The 13,876-nt window shown below is 36.5% G+C and overlaps 1 protein-coding gene across 1 annotated transcript in view; it reads right to left on the bottom strand.

Moving 5' to 3' along the window:
* The window catches only part of Gpbp1l1 (GC-rich promoter binding protein 1 like 1), a 24,847-nt gene extending 11,244 nt beyond the window's left edge, over nucleotides 1-13,603 (bottom strand). The window contains exons 1-6 of the mRNA XM_015485070.2: nucleotides 13,072-13,603; nucleotides 12,366-12,480; nucleotides 9,455-9,584; nucleotides 8,654-8,940; nucleotides 2,269-2,341; nucleotides 598-791 (exon numbers count right to left, since the gene is read on the bottom strand). Of these exons, the coding sequence (XP_015340556.1) occupies nucleotides 598-791; nucleotides 2,269-2,341; nucleotides 8,654-8,940; nucleotides 9,455-9,584; nucleotides 12,366-12,425 (744 nt within the window). The 5' untranslated portion in view covers nucleotides 12,426-12,480; nucleotides 13,072-13,603. The remainder of the gene's footprint in view (nucleotides 1-597; nucleotides 792-2,268; nucleotides 2,342-8,653; nucleotides 8,941-9,454; nucleotides 9,585-12,365; nucleotides 12,481-13,071) is intronic.
* Nucleotides 13,604-13,876: the final 273 nt, after the last annotated feature.

Genomic DNA, 13,876 nt, shown 5'->3' with positions numbered 1-13,876 from the left:
GAGGGCGGTGGGGAGGATGGAGTCTATGTTGCCCAGGCTGGCCTCCAACTCCTGGGCTCAAGTGATCCTCCTGCCTCAGTCTCCTGAGTAGCTGAGACTATAGGTGCGTGCCACCGCGCCTGGCTGTATTCAACTGTTTTAGGATGATCATTCTGGCAGTTCTGTGGAAGATGAATATAGGAGAGATAAGAAAATAAAAGAGTACACTGCAACACTAAATGTGGGATGACAAGGTCCTAAACAAGAACAGCACAGAGGGAATAACTTAGAGGGGCTTTATAATTACTTGGCTGAAGGGAATGAGTGAGAAGGTTAAGGAGAAGAGGAAAGAAGCAGCCACGGTAGTCAGCAGAATGATCAAATGAATGTTAATGCTATTAGTGGAAAGACAAACTAGGAGAAACAGGTTTATGAGATGAAGCTAATCCAGCAGGCAGCTGCAGAGAGTCTGGAGACATAGTACAAGCTACACATATAAGGTACTGAATGAATGTCTGATGAATGATGTTTGATAGGAAAAAACAAATATACTAAATGTTTTCTGATTTATTCCCAAACTTATGTTGTACAGGTTCTTACACTGATTCCAAATTATACCTTGGAAGGAGGTGGTGCAGGCTTAGGAACCAAGTTCTTGTAGACACTTGGAACCATAGTTGATGATTTGTTCCCATTTGCATGGTGAGATCCTGGTGAGGTGAATGCAGCAGAGAAGGCAGCAGCAGGATCCTCTTTGGAAACTTTTTTGATAACTAGCATCTTGGAGGGTTGCTTGGCACTAGGTGGGTTTTCTGTGAAATACAATAATGAAGACATAAAAGAATGTCAGGCTTGTTGGATAACACAAAACACGATATTTTGTATCAAAGTCTCACCTTCAACAAATAAGGTGAGAGTAGAGACCAAGGAAGCAAACATTTCCTGTTGTGCACTTAACAAATATTCTTAAAAGCAACACTACTTGGGAACTACAGGACAAATGGTAGCATATGAAGCACTTGGTATTAAATTCAAACATCAGCCAGAAAGCACAAAGATGTTAGCAGTACTTTAGAGATACAATTTGTCTAATGTACAATGCTATCAGTCAGGCAAGGACCATACAAGAATATATCCAAAGGTAGCAGGCTCCTGATAGCAAGGAAATGGAGAAATGAGTTAACTGGGGAAAGAAATCTGCCATGGGATTCTGTGATGAGCAAAAACACGAGCAGTCATACACCATTAGCAAAAAGAGATACAGCAATCACCCTTAATCCTATAATAATGGATTCAAATCCAGGTTTAGGTATGCCAAAGCCTTCCTAAATAATATACCTGGCTATGTACAGAACACATCTCATAAAGGGTCCAGGAGAGTTCAATTTGTAAATGTCAAAGATTATAATCATGTTTTGGGACACACTGATTTTTATTTCAATTTTTTATGTCTTCTTATTCCCAACAAATACAAATAAATATGTGCATTTATGTTTTCCCCTTGCCCTACACAATAGGCATCATTTATAACCCTACCACCACCACCAAAAATCAACAACTGGAATTCAGAGGAACAAAATTGTATATACCCAGGATGTAGTGTTATACAACCTTTTGAAGAATACTTCTTTTTTAAGCTGTTAAGGATCAAACCCAAGGCCTCACTCTTGCCATTGAACTATATCCCTAGCTATCAAAGAATACTTCTGAAGTGTCTATTTAGTAATATGGCAGAATGTTGAGGATTATACTGTTATGTATACTCATTTATGAAACATTCATAACATAAATACAATAAAAAATATTAACTATTTTAAATGGATTAGCAATGCTAACTTCAAAATTACTTTTTTTTTTTAAGAGAGAGAGAATATTTTTTAATATTTATTTGTTTTTAGTTTTCGGCGGACACAACATCTTTGTTTTTATGTGGTGCTGAGGATCGAACCCAGACCGCACACATGCCAGGCGAGCGCGCTACCGCTTGAGCCACATCCCCAGCCCCTCAAAATTACTTTTTAATGATTTTATATTAGTATCCCTTTACTTAAAATCTCCTTCCAAAATCAGGGATCTAAAAGCTTTCAATTATCTGTATTCTGAGGGAGGCAGAGTTATCTGCCATCCTTTTAGACACTTAAATTAGTGAAGAAATAATAGGTGTTAAGTTACCAAGGGTAAATGGATGAGATGAGAAGCAAGAGATAAAGAAACAAGAAAAAGAATTTTGCTCCTCTCCCTGGTAAAAAAAAATTCAAGTTGTGCCTTTAAAATGCAAAATCTACCTACCCCACACTCCAGAAGGGGTCCCAATAGGTCTGCATGGCTGATTCTGTTTGCCAGCTTCTGGATTCAAAGAAGGCTAGGAAAAAAGGAATATGAACAGTTGATATAAAAAGCTTATCATCTGGGGACTTTTGCAAACTAGCCATCACCATGGACCTACCAAATAATTACAAGCTATTAGCACTTACTAATTTAATGTTGTATTTAAAATTATAACAAAGAGAAAATGTTGAAATGCAAAACCAATAAGTGTTACGTTGCATTTAGGCTTTCTTGAGTTCTACTTCCTCTGATGTAAGTGGGATTTCACATATTAACAGACTTAATGTCTTAAGTTCTCACCTTCCTATATGATATATACACCAAATAAGGAGGCAACAGAAAGCTGAACAAACAAGGATGTGGATCATTTTTTGTAGATTTAAGGAAGATAATCTGGTCAGTGAAATGAACAGTATTCAATGCACTTCTAAGATTCCTTTAGAATAAGCCCAGCCATGTGCCAGGGACTGTTTTAGAAATAAAAGGCAAAGAAGGACCTTTGTCATACCTCACAGAGTTACTATATCACTACAAAGATACACTTGTAAACACGTAAGTACCATAAAAGGTTCCATAGACTGATAAAATTTTCCATTAGGGAAGGACTACTCAGAGAGGAAAGGATAATTCCATTTGAAAGAGAAATGTTGTCAGAAAAGGTTTTGTTATAAGTAATAACTAAGAAGAGTCAGTGAATTCCAAAACTGAAAAATGTGTGATTTAAGAACAGAAAGCTCAATGAATACACTAAAATAGGAAAGCATGAAAAAGAACAGAATATTGAGAGATCAACAAATAGCTCAGCATGATTAGTGCTAGGGAAAAAAAGGAGGTCTTCTACAGGAAAAGAGATACCTTGCAAAATTGGCAACAGCTGGCTTGTGGAGGATCTTTTAGGGAGATTTAACTTTATTCTGTAGTAATGGGGATCCATCCTCCAGCCATGGAATTAACATGATTAAATCATCAATTTACAAAAATCACTGTGGTAACAGCTTGAAAGATGGCTGTAAGCATTTAGTTTAAGTATTAAGACCATTAGGAGACCAATTCCATAGTTCAGAAAAGTAATCAAAGCAACAAGAACGGAGGAAGCCATGGGGGGAAGACAGAAAGAATTAAGAGCAATAGACTGGATTGTATGTGGGTATGAGGATGACACCAGTGTTCAAGCCCAAACTTTACAATCTGATAACAGGGTAAGAAAACAGCTTTCCAACACAAATACCTTTAGGACATTAAACAAACAATAAAAAGACATGCAGAATCTAGTAGAAAGCATCTAAGTCAGACTCTCTAAAGGTGGGGGCTCAGCTAGTACATATTTCTCACTAAGTCAAGATAAGAACCATTAGAATAGAAGAATAAGCAAATACATGTACACATTTAACATGCCTGACCTAGGGAACATCACAGCTTAGCCTAGCCTACCTAAAAACACTGCTTACAACACTTAAATTAGCCTACTCCTACAAAATCGGGCAAAATCAACACAAAGTGTATTTTATAATAAAGTGTTAAATATCTCATATAACGTACTGAATACTATATCAAAAGTGAAAAACAGAATGGTTGTACGGATATGCTTTTGTATTACTGTGAAGTTCAAAAGTTGTTAAGTTGAACCATTATAGTTGGGGACCATTTGAATTCAAAGATAAACACCTCAAAATTTCTCTTTTAACCCTCATTTAGTCTTGATTCGACAATTAATCACTTTTTTCCTGTGCTGAGTGACGCTTGAACACAGGGCCCCACATAGACCACCACTGAGTTACACCTGCAGGTACTGACCATATATTAATATTTACCACCTTTTTTTTTTTTTTTTTGGCAATGGGGATTGAACTCAGGGGCACTCAACCACTGAGCCACATCCCCAGCCCTATTTTGTATTTTATTTAGAGACAAGGTCTCGCTGAGTTGCTTAGTGCCTTGACATTGCTGAGACTGGCTTTGAACTCACCATCCTCCTATCTCAGCCTCTTGAGCCTCTGGGATCACAGGCGTGCGCCACCACACCTGGTCCACCATTGTTTTGGTTGGTATCTTTCTGGTTAATTTGTCTGAAGCTTTTTCTTTTTCTCAGGAAAAGCAGAAGAATATCCTGAGTTTTTACACAATTACGTTTGTGATCTTGTTTTAAAAAAATATTTTTTAGTTGTAGATGTACACAATACCTTTATTTTATAATTTATTTTTATGTGGAGCTGAGGATGGAACCCAGTGCCTCACACAGGTTAGGTGAGTACTCTACCACTGAGCTACAACCCCAGCCCCTATGTCTGTGATCTTTGTAACTGAGAAAGTTTGACAAATACAATCCTTTTTTCATATATTCTTTGTCCATTTACTTACTTTTTAAAAACTTTATATATATATTTTTAGTTGTTGATGGACCTTTATTTTACACATTTATTTGTAAGCAGTGCTGAGAATCAAACCCAATGCCTCACACATGCTAGGCAAGTGCTCTATCACTTTAGCCACAACCCCAGCCCACTCCATTTATTTTTGTTATAAAGCTTTGCTGTCGAAGTATATTTGATTTTCTTTCTCTTAAGTCACTCAATCTTTATGTCAGGATGTCCAAAGGATATTTATTTTCTTTTTTGTTCACATCTAATTAAAGACCACGTTTCAGTATTGGCTGCTATGGCTAGCCTTTTAATTTAAAGCTTTTTCATACAAATTTTCTTGTATTTCAATATATTTTTTGTTGAACTTTTTTTCAGTATTTAAGCTATTCCTTTTGTTTTGGTTTTCTTTAGGGACAGAGATGCTATTATGTTTATGTATATTGGACTTTTTTGTCTTACTTCTATATTCGCTTTTTTCCTCAGTTTTAATTTATCCATTTTTTCTTCATTTAAGACTTTTTTTTGTCTTCTAATTCTTGAAAAATGTGTTTTATTCTTTTGTATTCCTTCTTGTTTGGCCTTTTTTTCCTTAAATCTTTCATTACTTTTTTCCAGAGTTCTAGTACCATGAGCATTTCTGGATTATGTTTACCATTTTCTTAATATCATTTAGTTAATGTTTTAAGATAATAAATTATAGTTCATATCTGTTTTGTGGCGGTAGAAAGGAATTTGACCTTGATCCTTTAATGTTGCTCACTTATATATGATTACATTAGCTTCTGTTGATGGGTCTAGGTAGCTTTTCATGCTCTTGTTTTCAGTGTTCAAAAATATAGTGACTTGGGCTGGGGATGTGGCTCAAGCAGTAGCGCGCTCGCCTGGCATGCGTGCGGCCTGGGTTCGATCCTCAGCACCACATACAAACAAAGATGTTGTGTCCGCCGAAAAACTAAAAAATAAATATTTATTAAAAAAAAAATATATAGTGACTTATTTTTTTTAATGCTGGATGTTCTGTCCCCCCCCCCCTTTTATGTGAACTTTCCCTTTCCTTTGTCTATTATGTGTCTTTGTACAGCTCAGTCTGGACTATATTTCCAATAGTTGGAGACTTTGTTATAAAAGAGAATATCAGCTAGTTGGTATAAACAATGAGAAGACCTGTGCTGGTTCTTACAATTTACTGCTTCCAATTCCAAAGTCATCTCTTCTATCTATTCTGTGTAAATGTATCTGGCACTTTAAAATATCTGCAGCTGGAGTGCTAACTTTTGTTAATGCAAAGAGCTAAAAGAGTTTTGTTTCCTGTTCCAGTGTGCTTACTCTGTAGCCTCCTGCAGCACAGTTCCTCAAAGCCAAGTTCTGAAGTGCAAGTGAGACTTGAGCCCTGTAGCTTCCCTCAACACTCTAGGAGTAGTTATGAAGCAGAGTAACATCTCCCATGTATGGTTTTGCCAGGTACTCCAGAGGGCAAACTTCTAGCACTTTCCCCCCAGAGAAGCATGTCAGCAACTGCTCTGCCATTCAGTGAGCCACAACTGAGTACTTACGAAAAGGATCTGAACATTTAATAATAGCAGTAGTTACCATTAAAAAACAAAAAACAAAACAAAAAAACAACTATGTGTCATCAGTTATAGTGGCACATGCCTGTAATCCAACCAATTTAGTAGGCTGAGGCAGGAGAATCTCAAGTTTTAGGCAAGCCTGGGCAATTTAGCAGGATTCTGCCTCAATAAAATAAAAAGGACTAGGGATATAGCTGAGTGGCAAAGCATCTCTGGCTAATCCCTAGTACAAAATAAAAACAAAAAAATCCAACTATGTGTCACATACATTATTCAACATACACCATAGTACAATGTAATAAGGTATGCATACATTACTATTTCTACCTAATAATTCCAGGACAATTACAACTATTTAACTTGCCCAAGGTAACTATATAAGACTATTTTAAAAATAAAAATAACTAAAAAAAATCTTTATTTATTCATTTATTTTTATGTGGTGCTGAGGATCGAACTCAGTGCTTCACATGTGAGGCAAGCACTCTACCACTGAGCCACAGCCCCCCCCCCAATAACTTTTAATTTAAAATAATAAAGAAAGTCAGCTCCAAACAATTTAGTCCCCAAACACCTTAAAACCTGTCAATGGTGCCCCTTCACCACAGGGATTGGAATTGATCACAGGGGCATTCTACCACTGAATTATATCCCAACCCTTTTCATTTTTTGATTTTCAGGCAGGATCTTGCTAAATTGCCCAGAATGACCTCAAACTTGCAATCCTCTTCCTTCAGTCTCCTGAGTAGCTAGGAATACAGACAGGTACCCATAGCAAAAGGCTAATCTGTAATTCGTATATTACTTCTCTTTCTTGATATACCCTTTTCTTCTTTGGCTAATCACTCTCAGTCACCCTTATGGCTATTCCACAGGTTCTGCTCTGTGCCTCCTGCCCCTCTTACTAATATATTACTTTCTGTACTACTGGATATCTGGGTCATTCTGGATAAATACTCAAGAGTGTGTGAGGGAACCATAGATTTCCAAAGAATAAAGTTTTGAAGGACAGGAATTAATATATAACATTAACATCAAGGACCCTAGGACTTTTCTAGACTCGGGGAAGAGAGATTAATATCCAAATTTGATAGGGCTGGGTTTGTAGCACAGTGGCAGAGTGTGTGCCTAGCATGTGTGAGGCACTGGGTTCGATCTTCAGCACCACATATAAATACATAAAAAATAAATTAAGTAAAGGTCTATTGACAACAACAAAAATCCAAACCCGACTCCTCTTTAGTTGATTTTTAAAATTCATCTCAGTGTTGAAGGTTGAACACAAGGCCTCGTTCTTGACAAACAGTATTCTCCTGTCATTGCGCTATAGTTCCAACTCCTTTAGTTGACTTTATTAATATGCTGTGTAAGTGGCTATAACAGAAGTTTCTGGTTACAACTATAATCCCAGCTACTCAAGACACTAAGGCAGGAGGATTTCAAGTCTGAGGCAAGCCTCAGCGACTCAGTAAAACCCAGCTGCGCCCGGCGCACATGCCTGTAAACCCAGTGGCTCAAGAGGCTGAGACATAAGGATCACAAGTTCAAATCCAGCCTCAGCAATGGTGAGGCACTAAGCAACTCAGTAAGACCCTGTCTCTAGATAAAATGTAAAACAGGGCTGGGGATGTGGCTCTGTGGTTGCGTGCCCCCTCCCGCCCAAACAACAAAAACCTTGTCACAACATAAAAAATAAAAAGGGTTGGAGAAGTAGTTCAGTGGTAGAATGCCCCAAAATAACTAGAGTTGCACTATTTAAATAACTATAGAGTTGCTACATGTAGTCATTAAGTACTAAAATGTACATACAGTCTATGCTGAGATGTGCTATAAGTACAGGAAACACAGTGAAGACGGAATATAAAAATAATGTACATTATCTCACTAATAATTTAAGCATAGAGTATATATTAAAGTAATAATATTCAGGATATATTTGGTCAAATAAAATATTTTGTTAATTTTAAAAATGAACTCTAAAAATTCCACTTTTCATTAGATGCCAAAAGGCATACAATTCAATAAAACAGCATAAAATCTTGCTGAACATACATGCAACACCTTAAACACTCAAAATTGCATATTTATTACAACAATTTTATATGAGAGTAATATTAAAAGGGAAAAAACCTCTTATGATAATTTATGTAATTATATTTAGATACTAAACCTTAGAAAACTTAAGGAAAAATTACAATTTTTCTTTTACACTCCAAAGGTGTAACGAGGAAAAATGTACTAAGATTTGCTGTAAGTTACATAGGAACTTTGATCATCATTTTCAAACTAACCAAATGAACTCCTTTCCTTTAAAAATAAAGCTAAACTTAAGGTCTCCCTTTTCTGTAATAGTACTAATAGGGTCTGTATTTAAGACCTAATTTGTTAACTACACATCTAGAACTTTGTACTTACAAAGTCTTCCTCTTCAAACTGCAACTTTTCCACCTTGTCTTCTTTCTTTTCTTCCCTAATCTCTGTAGGTGGCTTTTCTTGAAAGACACAGCCTTTCCGGGAATGAAAACTGCCATTCCAGTGTCGATGGTTCCCTGTGCCACCTCCACTACGCTGGTTTATGCCATCATGACCTCGGGAAGAACTATGCCAACCAGATAGGTTCCCCGTGATTCCAGCATATGCTCCCTTAGAGACACCAGAGTCCACAGAATCATGGCGGAAGAGGGAGGGCTGGTGCCAGGAATCTAGAATAGTAAGGAAAAGTGTTAACAGGTCAGATTGTCCACTTCCTGGAAATTCAGAAATGACTGGGGCTAGATGCTTCCTGATCTGGTTTATGGTACTGTCAAAAGGCCTTCAGAAGACTTGTTCAGTAAGAAGTTCACACAAAGAACCACTAAATAAATCTTTTTTTTTTTCAGTTGCTGATGGACATTTATTTATTTATATGCATTGCTGAGAATCGAACTCAGTGCCTCACACATGCCAGGCAAGTGTTCTACCACTGAGCCACAACCTCAGCCCTAAATAAATCTTTTGTCAGACAAGTTTTAAATGAATTTTTGGATTAAAAAAAATAATTCATGAGAACATAAAAATGTTAGACCTAGAAAGCCAATGTAGTTGAATAACGACTACTAGAGGACCTAATCAAGAACTATGTTTATAAAGAATCCTATTTTTTAGATATGGACACGCACTAAAGCCTGGGCTTACTTGTTGTTAAGTATGTAATCATGTAAGCTGGACATGGCTCACCTCCTGTAGTTCGTAGGGGCCCATTGTTAAAAAAGCCATCAGAGGAATTGTGTCGACGACGGCTCACTCCAAATCTACCTTCTCCTCGGGGCAGGTGCTCTCCGTGTTTTTCAAAGGTGGATGTAGGTGACTAAGATGATAAAGTACAGAGAGGCAAATAGGTAAGTAGAATCAGTCTCTTTCAATATTTTAAGTTTTTTTTTTTTCAAACAGGTGTTTAAAAGACAAGTAAACGGTGGCAGAAACCTGCATTATGAGCATATAAATCATAAGAGTACCACAGGACTCAAAATTAATGTAGAGAAGAGCTAGGTTACACAATTATTAATTCACTCCCTTCATCCCAAAAGGGAAAAAAAGGTGATGACCTCACTTATTTGCCTAAGGTGGGGGGAGTCATCAATATCCCTAAATAGCCCCCAAATTTTATACTTAAAAATATTAATCTTGCAACAGAGGTTAAGAAAAAGATGCTTGCCTTAAAAATCATTCTGCACAGTTTTATTATTTCTATAAAATTATTCTAGAATTAGAGAAAAAGCAATGGTTCAAATGTCACCTTGGTAACGATGCATAACTACAAAGTTTTATCTGCAAAGATTAGTTGAACAATAACAATTATGCATTAAAACCCATTTTACATGTGAGAAAAGTCAGGGAGATTGTCTTTGAATTTATATAATTCAAAGAAAGCAGTTTCTGACAAACATTATGAATTAACGTATTCATTCATTTTTCAATAAATTTCATTCTGTGGGTTTTTTTTAAGTTGTAAAGGATAGAGTCTGTGATGATCAATCATTTTTTTTAACCTTTATTTATTTTTATGTGGTGCTGAGGATCAAACCCAGTGCCTCACACTTGCCAGGCAAGTGCTCTACTACTAAGCCACAACCCCAGCCATGTGATGGCCAATCTTAGTTATCAACTTGTGAAGAGATGCCTAGATCCGTAAATCATACTTCTAGTTGTGTCTGTAAGGATATTTCCAGAAAAGATTGGTGTTTTGGTCAGGGAACTAAGTAGGAAAGACCCACCCTGAATATGGGTCGCACTATTCAATGGGCTGGGGACTTAGATAGAATACAGAAGTAGAATAGGGAAGCTCACTCACACTTCTTGCAGGTGTGGTTTTCTGCTAATACTGCTGTTGCTTCTAATTTTGTGGCCTTCTGCTTCTTGGAGCAGCTACCAGTTTTCTTGGCTCTTTAGGAGGCAGATGGCCATTGTGGAACTACTGAGCTTCTCAGTGTGAGCCAATTAACTTCTTCTAACCATACTTTCTGTTGCTTTTATTTTTCTGAGGAACTCTGGACTAATACACAGACCAGAGGCTATTTAGCCATGAAAAGTATGGGTATGTTTGACAAGGACTTAAAGAAAAATTATAGGCAGAAGCACATTCATCTATTTTCTTACTATCAATATCCTTAACAATACTTGATATGTCAGTCTTGTTTACCCATTCCAGTGGATTACAAAGATCTTTTCCTATGCTCTTTTCCTAAAAGTTTTACTGCGCTAGCATCTTAAACTTAGGTTATGATCCATTTCAAGTTAATTTTTGTGTAGATAGAGGTTGAAGTGCTCTACCTCAAGCAATTATTCCAGGACCATTTGTTAAAACAAACAAAAAATCAAGCAAAAACAAAACTTATCACTTCCATGCTGGATTTTTACCTTGATAATTAAGTCGAAAGTCAACTGACATTTTATATATACAGGCCTATTTTTGAACTCTCTATTCCATTTCATTACTTTTTATGTCTATCCTATGCCCAAACTATATAACTTTACTACTATACCTTTACAGGAAAGGTTGAAATAATATATTTTAATTCTCTTATTTAGTTCATTGTTCTAAAACAATTATTTGCTTTTTTTTAAGCGTTTTCCTGGATCCAACATCCATCCCCCTCAAGGACTTCAGACTAGACCAATTATGAGATTTTGAGGAATTTTAAGAAGACACAATTCAAAATGAAGTTCAGAGCATAAGGTTTTATGTCTAGATGAGACCAGAAACACCTTCCCAAAAATTTACATTCTTAAAAAATATGGAAAGTGGGCCATTTTAATTTTATTTGTTCTAATTAGTTATACATGATAGCAGAATGCATTTTGATTCATTGTACAAAATGGAGCACAACTTATCATTTCTCTGATTGTACGTGATGTAGAAGTGCACTACATTTAGTCATACGTGGGAAAGCAGGCCATTTTAAAAATACTACTATTTTTTTTCTCCTTTATTAATTGACAAAAATGGGAAGCACTTTTAATTTTACTAGCTTTAGGATGGTCTCCTTTATGAACACCCCAGGATTTCTTCTGTGTTCTGTGAGTTGGTCTGCTTTAATCATATGAACTGGTTGTTCCACTTGTCTTTACCCCCAAACAACACACATTTCCTCCCAAATCATTAAGTAATGCCTCTAAAAAATTTTTCTAGGATTTAATATAAGAACCACTTAGTAGCTGAACAATCAATATCTATGTCCTTTCTTCCTCTTTATCTACTATCATAGTTGAAAGTGCATTCATGCCAAAGTTCTATTTTCCCAAGGATCATTTCCCTTTCAGTGAAATGCCTCTTTGTCAGTCAATAGGTTAGGAGGTATATAATCTATAAAGTGTGCTGCAGATAATACAGAAAGGCTGAAGGGTGCCATGTAAAAGAAAGGTAATGAGTCTATGAAAACATTTTTTAAATCTTTAGGCAAGACAGAATACGTATTAAAAAACAAGCAAAAACAATCTATGTTTTACAAATTATATCCTAATAAAATGTTAGGGGGGAAAAAATCTAAAACCCAAAACAACCAAGTCTGTAAAACAGAGGCCACAGGCCAGGAAGGGAAGAAAAAGTAACTGGTATTTGGGTATTTACTAGAGGGATGGAGATGAGTACCTTAGCTGACTGTGGTGTTGAGAAATTTAGCCAAGCAGGAACAAAGTCATGCTGCGCCATTTAGGTCCAGTGTCTCTTTTCAGCAAGGTGAGGCATCCAACCTCATGGCCAGGATCTGAAAGTGAGACAACTCAAATCACTTATGCTTTTAAGAATCGAATACCAGATTATAAAGTAATCTGTGATTAACCTATGATCCCTCTTCACAGAGTATCTGTCCTGAGACTCTCTATAGATATTTCTAAGGGACCAAATCTCACAGAAGTTATAAACAAAAGCAATGGTCTGTAAATATGTGATTATGAAAAAAACATAAACAGAAAAATATGACACAAGTCTAGAAGGTCATGTCAAAGAATCTAATGCATTCTTGAGTTACAAGAGAAGAAGCTGAAGAATAAACACAAAATAGATACTTATGGAAAAAGAACAGTTTGACTCAGTCAGGTACTTGGGTAACTTCTGGCCAAAGGAGTAGAAAAGCTTTTCCTACAGAAGGAATATATAACCTCTCAAGAACTTTTCCACTCAGTTCATATTAATTTCCTCAAACACTAACTAGTACCAGTTTTCCTGAGGTTTGTTGGTATTTTCAAATCTTCCTATCAATATTCTCCAAAATTAAAATACTGCAGAAAGCAGCAGATAATTTTCATAGCACATATACAGCTTTCCTCCAAAATTAAGATGTATAAAGAATATTTACCCCAGAGTGTAACCTCTGTGGTCCTGTTTTCCAACCTCTGTGGTCCTGTTTTTCGAACTCCTTGAGGCTATCAGCTGGCTCTCTCACGAGGTCTTCTTGTTAAAAAGGTGCTTAAGCAGTCTGGCCAGCAACACGCCTTGTGATGAAGCACAAAGAAGCCTGGCTCTGGGTGGCTCACTTTCTGAGTCCCTTTAATTGATCATCTTAAACTACCTAGTTCCTGACTCGCTTCCAAAGGGGGAAGGGGAAAGGGGAAGGGGGAAGGGGAACATAAAAAGTATTTGTTACATTTAAAAAAGGGGGTAAGGGGAAAGAGCTATGTCTATGTTCACCTCATTCAACTTCCTTGAGTAATGGCACTATGATGTTGCTTAAATAGGTAATACATGGACATTTGCACAGTGAGTGCGAACTGTTCATAACAAGGTCATAGCTACACAGACAGGTGGCCTCATGTGTGGGCAAGTAATGTCATCAAGGTGATAGACAAAAAATATAATATTAAAGCACTATAAAAGAGCTTCTGAGTAGTCAACTCCAGTGGCAAACAACCACATGACAAAGCCCTTAAAACATAAATGTCATTATTCTTACACAACTGCTAAAAATAGTGTGTAGATATGTATTTATATTTTCTTAAACTTTAAACTCTAAACATATATGAAATCTTGTTAAAAAAAAAATCAGACAGGAACTTGATACACTTTTCCCTCCACAGAACAGCAGCTTTCAAGGCAAATTTCTTGGTATAAAGCTCCTATATGTATATTCTATTTCTTTGGTCTTCAATATTTATAAATTCAGA

This window comes from Marmota marmota, unplaced genomic scaffold (genome assembly GCF_001458135.2).
Source record: "Marmota marmota marmota unplaced genomic scaffold, marMar, whole genome shotgun sequence".
NCBI lineage: Eukaryota > Metazoa > Chordata > Mammalia > Rodentia > Sciuridae > Marmota > Marmota marmota.
The sequence above is the reverse complement of the archived record's forward strand: the minus strand, read 5'-3'. Positions and strand labels throughout refer to the sequence as shown.